The sequence below is a fragment of the Nyctereutes procyonoides genome, unplaced genomic scaffold (assembly GCF_905146905.1).
Source record: "Nyctereutes procyonoides isolate TBG_1078 unplaced genomic scaffold, NYPRO_anot_genome, whole genome shotgun sequence".
In the NCBI taxonomy this organism is placed as follows: Eukaryota; Metazoa; Chordata; class Mammalia; order Carnivora; family Canidae; genus Nyctereutes; species Nyctereutes procyonoides.
The window spans coordinates 66349055-66366906 of record NW_026575125.1 but is presented as its reverse complement, the minus strand read 5'-3'; the positions used below and the strand labels follow the sequence as shown (position 1 = coordinate 66366906).

The 17852-nt window shown below is 39.3% G+C and overlaps 1 protein-coding gene across 1 annotated transcript in view; it reads right to left on the bottom strand.

Moving 5' to 3' along the window:
* Positions 1 to 878: 878 nt before the first annotated feature.
* The window catches only part of KLHL4 (kelch like family member 4), a 161182-nt gene continuing 144208 nt past the window's right edge, over positions 879 to 17852 (bottom strand). Inside the window, exons 10-11 of the mRNA XM_055337464.1 lie at positions 3364 to 3535; positions 879 to 1880 (exon numbers count right to left, since the gene is read on the bottom strand). Coding sequence (XP_055193439.1) covers positions 1821 to 1880; positions 3364 to 3535 — 232 coding nt within the window. The 3' untranslated portion in view covers positions 879 to 1820. The remainder of the gene's footprint in view (positions 1881 to 3363; positions 3536 to 17852) is intronic.

The following is a 17852-nucleotide window of genomic DNA, read 5'->3' as shown; positions in this document are numbered from 1 at the left end:
AAAGCTACATGCAAAAGAATGAAACAAGGCAGGAAACAACAAATGTTGGAGAGGATGCGGAGAAAAGGGAACCCTCTTACACTGTTGGTGGGAATGTGAAATGGTGCAGCCACTCTGGAAAACTGTGTGGAGGTTCCTCAAAGAGTTGAAAGTAGATCTGCCCTACGACCGAGCAATTGCACTGCTGGGGATTTACCCCAAAGAGACAGATGCAATGAAACGCCGGGACACCTGCACCCCGATGTTTCTAGCAGCAATGTCCACAATAGCCAAACTGTGGAAGGAGCCTCCGTGCCCATCGAAAGATGAATGGATAAAGAAGATGTGGTCTATGTATACAATGGAATATTACTCAGCCATTAGAAACGACAAATACCCACCATTTGCTTAGACGTGGATGGAACTGGAGGGTATTATGCTGAGTGAAGTAAGTCAATCGGAGAAGGACAAACATTATATGGTCTCATTCATTAGGGGAATATAAAAAATAGTGAAAGGGAATAGAAGGGAAGGGAGAGGAAATGTGTGGGAAATATCAGAAAGGGAGACAGAACATAAAGACTCCTATCTCTAGGAAACTAACTAGGGGTGGTGGAAGGGGAGGAGGGCGGGGGGGGTGACTGGGTGACAGGCACTGAGGTGGGCACTTGATGGGATGAGCACTGGGTGTTATTCTATGTTGGCAAATTGAACACAAATAAAAAATAAATTTATAAAAAAATAAATTCAATTTGCCAGCATATAGTGTAGCACCAATTGTTTTGTTTTTAAAAATTGTTTAATGATGGTTCCTCCAGAGTTCAAAGAAATGTTTGAGAATACTACTTTCTTTTTTTAATGATTTTATTTATTTATTTGACACAGAGACAGAGAGCATGGCAGGGGGAGTGGGAGAAACAGGCTTCCTGCTGAGCAGGTAGCCCCACAAGGGGCTGGATCCCAGGACTCCAGGATCATGACTTGAGCTGAAGGCAGGTGCTTAACTGAAGCACCCAGGTGCCCTGAGAATACTACTTTTTATACAAGTGAGGCCCTGACACTCTGAATCTGAGGTCACAGTTTGTATCAATATGATAAATATTTACTATTTTATTATATGGGTTGTATATATGAAGTAACAAATTCAATAAGCCAATATGTTAAAGAATTCCAAATCTGTATGTGTGCTTTGCAAGATGGCAGTGTAAAAGAGTAAGTCTGTAAAAATTTTAACATACTATGATCAGCATAACATATTATGTAAATGAATTATTTTTTAGCCCTAACCCAGTAAAAGCCTTCCTGTTGGTACATATGAGGTATTATTTAGCTATTTGTGATATTTTTGAATAAGAGAATGATGTCTTACTGAAAATTAGACTTCACGTTTTAAGCTTGAGATGTTCTCATTTATACTGTATTTCAGAAAATGGAGTACCTTTTGATTTTTGAAATAGAAAATGTTTTTAAATTCTCATATTCTTAACCTAAAAATTACCAATGATTTTACAAACTTTCATGCCTTGGTCACTATTGACTTACCCTAAACATTTTAATAATGAGGCTAAACCTAGACTATTGGATTTCCACTTACAATATCAGCTGCAACAACACATACATTTAACAGGTATATGTAATTCATGTTTGAAAACTTGCTTTGAAAAAAAAAAAAGAAAAGTTCCTTTGACTTCAGAAATGAAAGCAATTATAACTACATATTAAAATGATACAACAATGTTCATGTTTGATTAATAATTGAAGGGGAAAAAGTGTTTCTTCTTTTCTTCTTCCTAATCCATTTCTTGAAATGACCAGTTTCCTTCCTATGGATAAATATAGCTTTATGGCAGCTTCACCACCACAACACATGCACCAGCTCTTCCAATGTTGATGGGAACTTCCTAACACAGAAAACAAAAACAAGGAAAGAAATACTGTCTTAATGAACTCTATCTTCAGCATAAGATATATAATATACCATGTTGGAGTTTAATAACTAAGGCTATCCGGGTCCAACCTTCACCTGGTATAAAGATGGAAAATGCAGCCTGGATAATTGTCCAGGGTGGTGGAAAGAACATATTATTTAAATCATGTAGAGCTGAGTCTGAAAAACAGATGATTTCGGTCAATGATTTTCTCATTTGAAAAATTACAGGTAATAATACTCAACCTTCAAGATTTTTGTTAGGATGAACTGAGATAATGAATAAAAATAATTTGGCAGATAGTGGTTATAATTCTACTATTTATTAGTTCTCTTTAACTCTTTCCAAAGTCACACAATGAAACAGTGAAAAGTCAGGAATAGAATCTAGGTCTTTTAGCTACTGGTCTGGATTTTCAGAAAAGTAAATTCCTCAAGCTTAGACTTTTTGATTTTTGTATTTGGCTTAACAACTCCTTGTTGGCTAAAATTTTTTCTTCCATTTCTTGCTGGTGCTAAGCATTGATAAAGTAAGGAGCTACATACATGGCAGAATTTGAGTTTTTCTAAGGGTCTTAATGAATCAAATTGTTGGAGGAAAGAGATAGAAAGCCATTTTCAGCTGTCATATTAACATATTTATTTAGAACAGTAACCAACTTACTGTGTAGAATATAGAGCAGTATGAAGGCTCTCAGTATCATAAGGGAAGGTGGAGTTAGATACAAAATACAATGTTTGCATGTTTGTGGAAATGATGAAGAGTTAATCATACTTTATTTTTATTGAGCTATCATTTAATTAACAGAACGCTATTAGATATTTTGGAATAAATCCAGATTTACCACTAGAAAAAATATCAAAAGCATCACTTTTGCCTTTAGCATCTTTAGGATGTCCTTGCAGAATTTCTTCTTGTACTCTACTTAGAATTTCTTCTGTTAGATGCCCAGCATTCTTGAGAGGGTTTAATTCCCATCTATCATTGTTCACTAAATTCCTTGAGTGACTGGTTAAGAATTTAGAGTGTTGCAATTTTAAAAATCTCTATAAAAAAGGGACTGAAAAAATTTCCCCTGGGGCAACAACCAATAAGAAGGGGCAGATATTTGTTGATAAGGACATTGCTCTTTGGTTCTCAAGTCATAATACATCCTTAGAAAGTTGGCCAGAGAGAAACATTTACATTATTGAATCAGATTCACTATACTATGAAAGGAATGAGTCCATAAATTCAGGACAATGTTCTGTTCCCTAAGTACTGATGGATCCTGCCAATGACAAATTAGATCAACTAATTCGTACTTCAGTATGGTATAAATAATGAAAATACTGCAAACTTAACTAAAATATTGGGCCCTAGAGAAGAAGAGAATGGAATTAATTCAGGACAAATATTGTAAGGACTTTTATTAAAACCTGAAATGTACTAATTTCAATACTTTCAATAACAGTACCTCTTTCCATTCATCGTTCTGTACATCATATGACTCAACAGTATTCAAATAAGTATGTCCATCATATCCTCCAACCACATAGAGTTTGTCTCCAAGGGAACATACAGCAACACCATCTCGAGGAACACTCAGAGGTGCCACAGTTGACCATGAATTATTTTTTGGATCATACCTTAAGAAGTTTAGGAAGACAATTAAAAGAAGTCCAAAAGTGTTAAAATAATAGGTATTAATAAAATATAAACTTATCCAAATGTGAAGAATTAAAAACACCTTATCAATATCAAGTTTAGTCTGACTAATAAATGTTAAAAACAAGTACATGACAAAAATTTTCTCAACCACATCATTCAAAGCATATCAAAAGTTTGAGGAAATTTCACATATTAGCATCTTAACATTATGAGAAAAATGCCCCCTCTCTCATTTCGTATGCTGGTTGGAGATCTTAAGTTTTCTTTTATTCTTATCAAAAGTTTTATGCAAGATGCTTTGTCTTATTCATGTGAGAGTACATATTTCAAGTAAATCTGAATATAATTGCCTTCTTATTTTGTAGAATATAGTACCCTGGTTTTACTATTATTTGTCATTAGAATGACCATAATCTTATCCTTTCTCCCCATTAGTATTGCAATTTATCTTCTCAAGAGAACGTTTTTTTTCCATTTCATCTGAAGTTAACTCCTTATTTCCATATCTTTTCTGTAAGCAAAATGAAAGAGAGTTCATTAAGTAATAAAATCTTCTCCAGGAATTTTTTTCCTAAATTCTGAAGCTTTTAAAAAAAGCTTAAAAAAAAACACTAAAATCTAAAAGAGGTGGACAATAAAAGAAAACTAATCTAATTATACATGGATATGTTTTCTGATTTTATTTTGGCCTATTTGTAAAACCCAATGAAAAACGTTTATTTTACAGAGGAGATTTTTTTATTACCTATTACTAATTTTCCTATATTTTATTACATCTCTTATTCCTGTTTTCATCTCTTTAGTTATATTCTAAATTATCTGATCTCAGCTTCCATTTGAACATGGACTTACATCCAGTAATACTTTTAAAAAATATCTGAAATCAGCGATAATTAAAATAACCTCAATGTTCCATACATATTGTTGATTGTCATGCAGCATATCATCTTCAATTCAGCTGGTATAATAAAAGCCAGAACCAGAAAACCCAGGACCAAAAAATCCATAACTGCATGCTTTAGTTAAGCTGAAATTTCAAAATATTTTGTATTGCTAATTGATGCTGCCCTTGACTAACAGATTACAAACATAAATTAATGGTGAACAGAAGAATTTATTTATAGATTTGTATCCAAACCTAACTTTCCTGTATGTGCATAATAATTAAGGTTCAAAAAGCTGTCTAGGGCAGCCCCGGTGGCCCAGCGGTTTAGCGCCACTTTCAGCCTGGGGGGTGGTCCTGGAGACTCTGAGTCTTACTTTGGGCTCCCTGCATGGAGCCTGCTTCCCTCTGCCTGTGTTTTTGCCTGTCTCTCGTTGTCTGTGTCTGTCATGAATAAATAAATAAAATCTTTTTTTAAAAAAGCTGTCTAATGTTACTATTATCTGGCTACTATTTGATTAACGAGAGGTATTTGGTAACACTGAATCTTTTGAAGAAAAAAGTGGGAATATCGCGGAGGAGGGGCAAGATGGCGGAAGAGCAGGGTCCCCAAATCACCTGTCCCCACCAAATTACCTAGATAACCTTTAAATCATCCTGAAAATCTACGAATTCGGCCTGAGATTTAAAGAGAGAACAGCTGGAACGCTACAGTGAGAAGAGGTCCAGCTTCTACCAAGGTAAGAAAACGGGGAAAAAGAAATAAAGAAACAAAAGGCCTCCGAGGGGGAGGGGCCCCGCGAGGAGCCGGGCTGAGGCCGGGGCGAGTGTCCCCAGGACAGGAGAGCCCCGTCCCGGAGGAGCAGGAGCTGCACCAACCTTCCCGGGGGAAAGGGGCCCGCAGGGAGTTGGAGCAGGACCCAGGAGAGCGGGGATGCCCTCGGGCTCCTGGGGACACTAACAGACACCTGCGCCCCAGGGGAGTGCGCCAAGATCCCTAAGGGCTGCAGCGCGCACGGAGGGACCCGGGAGCAGCTTCGAGGGGCTCGGGCCGGGGCTCCACAGAGCCGGCTGCGCCACCAGGAGCGCGAATCCAACAGCACAGGCCCAGGAGCACAGGGCGCCGGGGACACAGCCCAGGATCCGGCCTCCCCCCAGAACTGGCAGAGGCCGGGAGGGACCAGACTGCAAGGACGCTCCTGCCCGGAGCTGAGCAGATCAGCGGCCCCGCCCCGGAGCATCCAGGCCCTGCAGATGGAGAGCCCCGTAGTTCCTGTGGAGGCTGAATCCAGGTTTCCAGAGCTGCCGTAACAACTGAGGCTGTTCCTCCTGGGGCCTCACGGGGTAAACAACCCCCACTGAGCCCTGCACCAGGCAGGGGGCAGAGCAGCTCCCCCAAGTGCTAACACCTGAAAATTAGCACAGCAGGCCCCTCCCCCAGAAGACCAGCTAGACGGACCAGTTCCAGGGGAAGTCAAGGGACTTAAAGTATACAGAATCAGAAGATACTCCCGGTGTTTTTTTTTTTTTCTTTTTGATTTGTTTGCTTCCCCCACCCCTTTTTTCCCTTTCTTTTTCTTTCTCTTTTTCTTCTCTTTTTTCTTCCTTTTTTCTTTTTTCTTTTTCTCTTTTCTTTCCTTCTTTCTCTCCTTTTCCCAATACAACTTGTTTTTGGCCACTCTGCACTGAGCAAAATGACTAGAAGGAAAACCTCACCTCAAAAGAAAGAATCAGAAACAGTCCTCTCTCCCACAGAGTTACAAAATCTGGATTACAATTCAGTGTCAGAAAGCCAATTCAGAAGCACTATTATACACCTACTGGTGGCTCTAGAAAAAAAGCATAAAGGACTCAAGAAACTTCAAGTACTGTAGAATTTAGATCCAATCAGGCAGAAATTAAAAATCAATTGAATGAGGTGCAATCCAAACTAGAAGTCCTAACGACAAGGGTTAATGAGATGGAAGAACAAGTGGGTGACATAGAAGACAAGTTGATGGCAAAGAGGGAAACTGACGAAAAAAGAGACAATTAAAAGACCATGAAGATAGATTGAGGGAAATAAACGACAGCCTGAGGAAGAAAAACCTACGTTTAATTGGGGTTCAGGAGGGCGCCGAAAGGGACAGAGGGCCAGAATATGTATTTGAACAAACCTATCTGAAAACTTTCCTAATCTGGGAAGGGAAACAGGCATTCAGATCCAGGAAATAGAAAATAGAGAGATCCTCCCCCTAAAATCAATAAAAACCGTTCAACACCTCGACATTTAATAGTGAAGCTTGCAAATCCAAAGATAAAGAGAAGATACTTAAAGCAGCAAGAGACAAGAAATCCCTGACTTTTATGGGGAGGAGTATTAGGGGAACAGCAGACCTCTCCACATAGACCTGGCAGGACAGAAAGGGCTGGCAGGATATATTCAGGGTCCTAAATGAGAAGAACATGAAACCAAGAATACTTTATCCAGCAAAGCTCTCATTCAAAATGGAAGGAGAGATAAAGAGCTTCCAAGACAGGCAGGAACTGATAGAATATGTGACCACCAAACCAGCTCTGCAAGAAATTTTCAGGGGGACTCTTAAAATTCCCCTTTAAGAAGAAGTTCAGTGGAACAATCCACAAAAACAAGGACTGAATAGATATCATGATGACAATAAACTCATACCTTTCAATAGTAACTCTGAACGTGAACGGGCTTAATGACCCCATCAAAAGGCGCAGGGTTTCAGACTGGATAAAAAAGCAGGACCCATCTATTTGCTGTCTACAAGACACTCATTTTAGACAGAAGGACACCTACAGCCTGAAAATAAAAGGTTGGAGAACCATTTACCATTCAAATGGTCCTCAAAAGAAAGCAGGGGTAGCCATCCTTATATCAGATAAACTAAAATTTACCCCGAAGACTGTAGTAAGAGATGAAGAGGGACACTATATCATACTTCAAGGATCTATCCAAGAAGACGACTTAACAATCCTCAATATATATGCCCCGAATGTGAGAGCTGCCAAATATTTAAACCAACTAGTAACCAAAGTGAAGAAATACTTAGATAATAATACACTTATACTTGGTGACTTCAGTCTAGCTCTTTCTACCCTCGATAGGTCTTCTAAGCACAACATCTCCAAAGAAACAAGAGCTTTAAATGATACACTGGACCAGATGGATTTCACAGATATCTACACAACTTTACATCCAAACTCAACTGAATACACATTCTTCTCAAGTGCACATGGAACTTTCTCCAGAATAGACCACATACTGGGTCACAAATCGGGTCTGAACCGATACCAAAAGATTGGGATTGTCCCCTGCATATTCTCAGACCCTAATGCCTTGAAATTAGAACTAAATCACAACAAGAAGTTTGGAAGGACCTCAAACATGTGGAGGTTAAGGATCATCCTGCTAAAAGATAAAAGGGTCAACCAGGAAATTAAGGAAGAATTAAAAAGATTCATGGAAACTAATGAGAATGAAGATACAACCATTCAAAATCTTTGGGATGCAGCAAAAGCAGTCCTAAGGAGGAATACATCACAATACAAGCATCCATTCAAAAACTGGAAAGAACTCAAATACAAATGCTAACCTTACACATAAAGGAGCTAGAGAAAAAACAGCAAATAGATCCTACACCCAGCAGAGGAAGAGAGTTAATTAAAATTCGAGCAGAACTCAACGAAATTGAGACCAGAAGAACTGTGGAACAGAGCAATAGAAGCAGGCGTTGGTTCTTTGAAAGAATTAATAAGATAGATAAACCATTAGCCAACCTTATTAAAAAGAAGAGAGAGAAGACTCAAATTAATAAAATCATGAATGAGAAAAGAGAGATCACTACCAACACCAAGGAAATACAAACGATTTTAAAAACATATTATGAACAGCTCTACACCAATAAATTAGGCAATCTAGAAGAAATGGACGCATTCCTGGAAAGCCACAAACTACCAAAACTGGAACAGGAAGAAATAGAAAACCTGAACAGGCCAATAACCAGGGAGGAAATTGAAGCAGTCATCAAAAACCTCCCAAGACACCAAAGGCCAAGGCCAGATTGCTTCCCAGGGGATTTCTATCAAACGTTTAAAGAAGAAACCATACCTATTCTACTAAAGCTGTTTGGAAAGATAGAAAGAGATGGAGTACTTCCAAATTCGTTCGATGAGGCCAGCATCACCTTAATTCAAAAACCAGACAAAGACCCCACCAAAAAGGAGAATTACAGACCAATATCCCTGATGAACATGGATGCAAAAATTCTCAACAAGATACTAGCCAATGGGATCCAAGAGTATACATTAAGAAAATTATTCACCATGACCAAGTAGCATTTATCCCCGGGACACAAGGCTGGTTCAACACTCGTAAAACAATCAATGTGATTCATCATATCAGCAAGAGAAAAACCAAGAACCATATGATCCTCTCATTAGATGCAGAGAAAGCATTTGACAAAAAACAGCATCCATTCCTGATCAAAACTCTTCAGAGTGTAGGGATAGAGGGAACTTTCCTCGACACCTTAAAAGCCAACTACAAAAAGCCCACAGCAAATATCATTCTCAATGGGGAAGCACTGGGAGTCTTTCCCCTAAGATCAGGAACAAGACATGGATGTCCACTCTCACCACTGCTATTCAACATAGTATTGGAAGTCCTAGGCTCAGCAATCAGACAACAATAAGACATTAAAGGCATTCGAATTGGCAAAGAAGTCAAACTTTCCCTCTTCGCCGATGACATGATACTCTACATAGAAAACCCAAAATCCTCCACCCCAAGATTGCTAGAACTCAAACAGCAATTTGGTAGCATGGCAGGATACAAAATCAATGCCCAGAAATCAGTGGCATTTCTATATACTAACAATGAGACTGAAGAAAGCGAAATTAAGGAGTCAATCCCATTTACAATTGAACCCAAAAGCATAAGATACCTAGGAATAAACCTAACCAAACAGGTAAAGGATCTATACCCTGAAAACTATAGAACACTTCTCAAAGAAATTGAGGAAGACACAAAGAGATGGAAAAATATTCCATGCTCATGGATTGGCAGAATTAATATTGTGAAAATGTCAATGTTACCAAGGGCAGTTTACACGTTTAATGCAATCCCTATGAAAATACCATGGACTTTCTTCAGAGAGTTAGAACAAATTATTTGAAGATTTGTGTGGCATCAGAAAAGACCCCGAATAGCCAGGGGAATTTTACGAAAGAAAACCATAGCTCGGGGCATCACAATGCCAGATTTCAGGTTGTACTACAAAGCTGTGGTCATCAAGACAGTGTGGTGCTGGCACAAAAACAGACACATAGATCAATGGAACAGAATAGAGAACCCAGAAGTGGACCCTCAACTTTATGGTCAACTAATATTCGATAAAGGAGGAAAGACTCTCCATTGGAAGAAAGACAGTCTCTTCAATAAATGGTGCTGGGAAAATTGGTCATCCACATGCAGAAGAATGAAACTAGACCACTCTCTTGCACCATACACAAAGATAAACCCAAAATGGATGAAACATCTAAATGTGAGACAAGATTCCATCAAAATCCTAGAGGAGAACACAGACAACACCCTTTTTGAACTCAGGCACAGTAATTTCTTGCAAGATACATCCACAACGGAAAAAAAAAAAACAAAAGCAATAATGAACTATTGGGACTTCATCAAGATAAGAAACTTTTGCACAGCAAAGGATACAGTCAACAAAACTAAAAGACAACCTACAGAATGGGAGAAGATATTTGCAAATGACGTATCAGATAAAGGGCTAGTTTCCAAGAACTATAAAGAACTTCTTAAACTCATCACTGAAGAAACAAACAATCCAATCATAAAATGGGCAAAAGACATGAAGAGAAATCTCACAGAGGAAGACATAGACATGGCCAACAAGCACATGAGAAAATGCTCTGCATCACTTGCCATCAGGGAAATACAAATCAAAACCACAATGAGATACCACCTCACACCAGTGAGAACGGGGAAAATTAACAAGGCAGGAAACCACAACTGTTGGAGAGGATGCGGAGAAAAGGGAACCCTCTTACACTGTTGGTGGGAATGTGAACTGGTGCAGCCACTCCAGAATACTGTGTGGAGGTTCCTCAAAGAGTTAAAAATAGACCTATCCTACGACCCAGCAATTGAACTGTTGGGGATTTACCCCAAAGATACAGATGCAATGAAACGCCGGGACACCTGCCCCCCAATGTTTATACCAGCAATGTCCACAATAGCCAAACTGTGGAAGGAGCCTCAGTGTCCATCGAAAGATGAATGGATAAAGAAGATGTGGTTTATGTATACAATGGAATATTACTCAGCCATTAGGATCGACAAATACCCACCATTTGCTTCAACGTGAATGGAACTGGAGGGTATTATGCTGAGTGAAGTAAGTCAATCGGAGAAGGACAAACATTGTATGGTCTCATTCATTTGGGGAATATAAATAATAGTGAAAGGGAATATAAGGGAAGGGAGAAGAAATGTGTGGGGAAATATCAGAAAAGGAGAGAGAACATAAAGACTCCTAACTCTAGGAAACGAACTAGGGGTGGTGGAAGGGGAGGAGGGCGGGGGGAGGGGGTGAGTGGGTGATAGGCACTGAGGGGGACACTTGACGGGATGAGCACTGGGTGTTATTCTTTATGTTGGTAAATTGAACACCAAAAAAAAATTATTAAAAAAATTGGCAATATCTATCTGTATACTATCTGTTAGGACGCGCAGGGGAAATTATTAAAGAAAAAGTTAATTATATAGTTTACTTTAGTTAGTATAATAATATAGTCTGCTCCAGGACAGAGGCATAAGGCAGAGGGAGTAGCAGGCTCCATCCAATCAGCCCGATGTGGGACTTGATTCTGGGACTCCAGGATCACACCCTGAGCTGAAGGCAGGTGCATAACCCCTGGGCCACCCAGGCAATCGTGAAATTTTATATTTTTCTACTTGTATGTGTAAGTGTCTATTTAAAATAGTATTATCAACATATAGTATAACACCCACTATATGTTGGCAAATCAAACTCCAATAAAAAATATATACAAAAAATTTTTATAGAGCTCTCCACCCCCCAAAATTTATAAGCTCTGCTAACCAATACAGGAAATTCAGCAATAAATGAATGAATGAATGAATGAATGAATGAATAAATAAATAAATAAAAAATAGTATTGACACTTTAAGAAATGGGGATTATATGATTTCCCTAGAATATGAACTTTTGATTGACTTTCTACTAAGAAGACAATTTTACAGCTCTGTATGTGTCAAGTTGTAGAAAACTGAGTTTTCTTGTACAAGGAATTTTGCGTAATAGAGATAGAATGAATTTCTACCATGTAGAAATGGCCCCAAGGATTAAATTTTACTCTCTAGGGATACCTGGGTGGCTCAGTGGTTGAGCATCTGCCTTTGGCCCAGGGAGTGATCCTGGGGTCCTGGGATCCAGTCTCATCAGGATCCCTGCAGGGAGCCTGCTTCTCCTTTTGCCTGTGCCTCTACCCCCCCCGTCTCTTATGAATAAATAAATAAAATCTTTAAAAATAAATAAATAATTTTTACTCTCTATAAGATATTAACTACTTTTGCATCTATTAACATTTTTTCCGGTATTCCTAATTGTATGTCTTTTCCTGAAAGACTCCTTTGAACTAGTTTTAACATTGTAAGAGTTACCACATTAATTAATGAATCATAAAATCCTTGACCCATGTTAATTTTATAGTTGCGTGAAAATCATAATTATATTTCTTTGAAAATTATACTTTAACATTAATCATTTTCTTAATGTCTTTTCAAGGAAAATGCTAAAAAGGGGGATAATAATTATAGACAATATTAATCATTGGAAAAATAATACAAACAAAAAACAATATCATCAACCAACTTCTACTGAGTACTTAACAGGTGAGAGGCAATGTATAAGTTCCTTATCATTTATTATATTGTACTCTGAGATTGATACTATGATTATTCCTTTATTTTCACATGAGGAAACTGTCATTTATGGATGTGAAATAACTGTGTTAAGGTCACATAACTTGTAAATAGTAAAACTGATGAGCATTAAGGAGGGCACATGGTGAGATGAGCACTGATGTTATACTATATGTTGGCAAATTGAATTTAAAATATTTTAAAAACTGGGATTTTTAACTCAGATTTGTCTGTTTCTGAGACCAATACTTTTTACTAGTATGCTACATATTTTTAGTACATGTTAATTGTTCTTTTTTCCATTTTTTTAAAAAAATTATCTGAATTTTGAAATAACCAGTAAACTTGGAAAAGTAATTATGTCAAATAATGTTAAACATTTAATTATTAGGATATGACTGTACATATTTAATTTTTTAGTCTGCACTATGAACTTTCTATATCAAAAATGTGAAATTTTATTTATTTTTAAAATATTTTATTTATTTATTCATGAGAGACACAGAGAGAGAAAGGCAGAGACATAGGCAGAGGGAGAAGCAGGCTCCATGCAGGGACCCCAATGTGGGACTTGATCCTAGGACTCCAGGATCACACTATGAGCTGAAGGCAGGCACTTAACCACTGAGCCACCCAGGCATCCCAGAAATTTTATATTTTTCTACATGCATGTGTAAATGCCTATTTAAAATAGTATTGCTGGGCAGCCTGGGTGGCTCAGCAGTTTAGTGCCACCTTCAGTCCAGGGCGTGATCCTGGAGACCAGGGATCAAGTCCCACATTCGGCTCCCTGCATAGAGCCTGCTTCTCCCTCTGCCTGTGTCTCTGCCTCTCTCTCTCTCTGAATAAATTAAAAAAAATAATAAAAGGCATACCTTGGTAGAGTATTTTAAAAAAGAAAGCAATCCAACTGTATGCTGTCTACAAGAGACTCATTTTAGATTTAAGGAAGCACATAGGTCAAATATGAAAGAATGGGGAAAAAATCCAGGCAAATGGTAACCAAAAGACAGCAAGGATGAATATACTAATATAATACAAAATAGAATTTAAGACAAATGCTATTATAAGAGACATGAAACACATTATATAATGATAAATTATCAATTCACAAAGAACATATAAAAATTATAAACATAAAGGGAGCAAACACCAAATCTCCTAAATATATGAAGGAAATTGACAGAATTAGAGGGAGAAATAGCTCTACAGTAATAAGGGAATTCAATTCTTTACTTTTCATTATGGATTGAATAACCAGATACAAGATAAATAAATACATAGAAGACTTGAACATTGGGGCGCTTGGATGGCTGGCTCAGTTCAGCAGCTGCCTTCAGCTCAGGTCATGATCCTGGGGTCCTGGGACCGATGCCCACATCAGGCTCCCTGCTGAGTCTGGAGCACAGAAAGAAACACCACAGTTTACAAAGGCTGATGAGCTTGGGGATGCTCTCTGAGTCAAGGGACTTGTTTGCTGCCTTAGTGAGCCCTGGGTCCAGAAGCCCATAAGAGCAACGATCATGCCAGTGCAAAGAAAAAAAAAAAAACATATAAATGGCAAAGTTTTTTTTCTAACTTTCTTTTTTTTTAAATTTTTTCCCTCTTTCCTTCCTTACATTTTTTTTTCTTTTCTTTCTTTAAAAGCTTCATTTTAGAAGAGCAGCTATAGGGCGGCCCGGGTGGCCCAGTGGTTTAGCGCTGCCTTCGGCCCAGGGCCTGATCCTGGAGACCCGGGATCGAGTCCCACATTGGGCTCCCTGCATGGAGCCTGCTTTTCCCTCTGCCTTTCTCTCTCTGTGTGTATCTCATGAATAAATAAATAAATCTTTAAAAAAATAAAATATGTCTCTTTGGCATATTGATTATAAAAAAAGAAAGAGCAACTATAGTGGAAGGGGAGGTGGGTGGGGATATGGGGTAACTAGGTGATGGGCACTGAGGGATGCACTTGACAGGATGAGTACTGGGTGTTACACTATATGTTGGCAAATCGAACTCCAATAAAAAAAAATATACAAAAAAAAAAGAAGAGCAACTAGCACACAAATCAACCAGCCCTAGAATTCCACCAGATGGCTAGGGGAGCTGCTGAAATGCTCTCTGAGTGGGAGGGGCTGACAGACATAATCTATGCTCCCCTCTTCACCTTGAAAGCATAGACCAATGCACAGTCTGTGCATTATAACTGGCCTGCAGCATCAGTGAGCATTGGGTCCATAGCTCACACCAGCAACAATGGTCCCACTAAGGAGGCCACATGGTGGTATACACCAGGATACCCTGGTTAGTGCTAACTTCAGCCCTAGCCTTTGTGACAATGTGACAAAGGTGAAAAGCAACCTGGAAAACTCCAGGACCATATCACTTCAGCTTCATTCAGTTGGCTTGCTAGGATACCTCTGGTGCACAGTGCCCCTGTGCTGAGTACCTTGGGACATCTCAGTTTGCACCCAATTCACCTTCAGTTGTATTTTCAGGGTACATTTTGTGTGAAGGACCAGGGGCCACTGCACTCATTTTAGCTTTCGCTGCCCTTCCATGGTACCCCCTGCATGGAGTCACCAGGACCTTCCAGCATGTCCCTTGCCTTGGCTCTAGGTGACCCTTCAGTAGACTGTTTCTATGGAGAGTCCTGAAACACCCTGTTTTGCAACCATTTCAGCTTCAGCTATCCTGCAGTTTCCCTCTGTGCACAGAGCCAGGGTAGCCTCAGACTGCATCTGTTTAGTTTTAACTACCCTGCCAGGGCACCCTTTATGCAGAGAGGTCAGGATGATCTTTTCCCATACACCACCTGAGCTATGCCAAGGCACACCCTGCACAGAGTGCCCTGGGCCACCCTTGCACAAATTCCAGATTAAGCCGTAATTCCAGGGTGCCCGAACACATAGAACCCTGGGACATCCCAGCCTGCATATAGTTCAGCTTTACTTGTCCTGAAAGGGCACTTGCTTTGTGGAAACCCTCTGTACCCACAGCTGATGCCAGACACAGCCCCAGCCAATCACCAAAAGTCACCATGCACACGCAATCTACATTGTGGATAACGATAAACAAGATCATCCCTTCTAGTTTAGGAGAGATAGCTGTTCTACCTAATCCATAGAAACAAATGCAGAAAGGCAAGCAAAATGGGAAGACAGAGCAATATTCTCCCAAAGAAAGAACAAGACAAAGTTTTGAGAAAGAATTAAATTACCTGGAGATAAGTGATATACCTTATACAGAATTTAAAGTAATGATCATGAAGTAACTCATTGGTCTGGAGAGAAGAGTGGAAGAATTCGGTGAGATATTCAATAAAGAGATAGAAAAATATAAAAAAGAACCAAATTTGAAGAATATAATAACTGAAATAAAAATGCATTAGAGGGAATCAGCAGTAGACTAGCAGATGCAAAAGAACATATCACTATATTAAGAGACAGAATAATGGAAGGCTCCCAGCCTGAACAATGACAAAGAAAAACCAATTTTCAAAAATAACCATAAGTTAAAGGATCCCCTGGTCAACATCAAGCAAACAAATATTCACATAATAAAGATTTCAGGTTTTCTTCCCACTGATACCGCTGAATAAGCATCATTAAAATCTCCCTTCCCACCATCATCATGCCTAGGTCAGAGACTCTCAAAGAACCTGAACAGTTGTGGAAGCTCTTCTTTGGAGGTTTGAGCTTTGAAATAACTGAGAAAAGTCTGAGGAGCTATTTTGAGCAATGGGGAATGCTTATGGACTGTGTGGTAATGAGAGATTCAAAATCCAAGTGTTTCAGAGGCTTTGAGTTTGTGACATATGCCACTGTGGAGGAAGTCGATGCAGCCATGAATGCAAGGCCACATGAGGTGGATGGAAGAGTTGTGGAAGCAAAGAGGATTGTCCTCAAGAGAAGATTCTCAAAGACCTGGTTCCCACTTAACTGTGAAAAAGATTTCTGTTGGTAGCATTACAGAAGACACTGAAAAAAAATCATCTAAGAGATTATTTTGAACAGTGGGAAAATGGAAATGATTGCAATCCTAACTGACCAATGCACAGACAGAAAGAAAGGCTTTGCTTTTGTAACATTTGATGATCATGAGTCTGTAGACAAGACTGTCATTCAAACATAGCATAATGTGAATGGCCACAACTGTGAAGTAAGGAAAACCCTATCGAAACAAGAGATGAATAGTGTTGCATCCAGCCAAAGAGGTCGAAGTGGCTCTGAAAACTTCGATGGTGGTCATGGAGGGGGTTCTGTTGGGAATGGCAACTTTAGTTGTGGAGATAACTTCAGTGGGAGAGATGGCTTTGGTGGCAGTAAAGGTGGTGGTGGATATGGTGGCAGTGGAGATGGTTGTAATAGATTTGGTAATAATGGAAGCAACTTTGGAAGTGGCAGAATCTATGTGATTTTGGCAATTACAACAATCAAATCTCAAATTTTGGACCCTTGAAAGGAAGAAATTTTGGAGGCAAAAGCTCTGGGCCCTATAGTAGTGGAGACCAATACTTTGCCAAACCACAAAACCAAGGTGGCTATGGAAGTTCTAGCAACAGCAGCAGCGAAGGCAGTGGCAGAAGGTTTTAATTACTGCCAGGAAACAAAGCTTAGCAGGAGAGGAGAGCCAGAGAAGTGACAGGGAAGCTCCAGGTTACAGCAGATTTGTGAACTCAGACAAGCAGTGTGGTGTCAGGGCCTGGCTGCTACAACGTAGACATTTGTAAACAATACTCATGTTTATGGGCAAAAAATCTCGAGAGCTGTATTTGTGACTAACTCTGTAGCAGGTTATTTTGTTTCTGTTCTGTGGAAAGTGTAAAGGATTCAACAAAGGGTTTTAACGTAGTTATTTTGTTTGTTTCTTTTTGCACCGATGCTGTTGATCACGAAAGGTAATAGTCTGATTGATCAGGCTGAATAATTGTATCTTTAAAAAAGAAATAAAGAGGGGATCCCTGGGTGACTCAGCGGTTTGGCGCCTGCCTTTGGCCCAGGGCGTGGTCCTGGAGTCCCAGGATCGAGTCCCGTGTTGGGATCCCAGGGTGGAGCCTGCTTCTCCCTCTGCCTGTCTCTGCCTCTCTCTCTCTGTCTCTGTGTCTGTCAAGAATAAATAAATTAAATATTAAAAAAAAAAGAAATAAAGATTTCAGGGATGCCTGGGTGGCTCGGTGCTTAAGTGTCTGCCTTTGGCTCAGGGTGTGATCCCAGGATCAGGGATCTAATCCCACGTCAGGCACCCTGTGAAGAGCCTACTTCTCCCTCTGACTGTGTCTCTGCCTCTCTCTCTGTGTCTTTCATGCATAAATAAATAAAATATTTTAAAATATATAAATAAATAAAGATTTCAGAAGAAGAATAGACAGAGAAGGAAGTATAAAACTTCTATGAAGAAATATTAGCTGAAATCTTCCCTAATAGAGGGAAGGAAATAAACATTTAGGTAAATGAAGCAC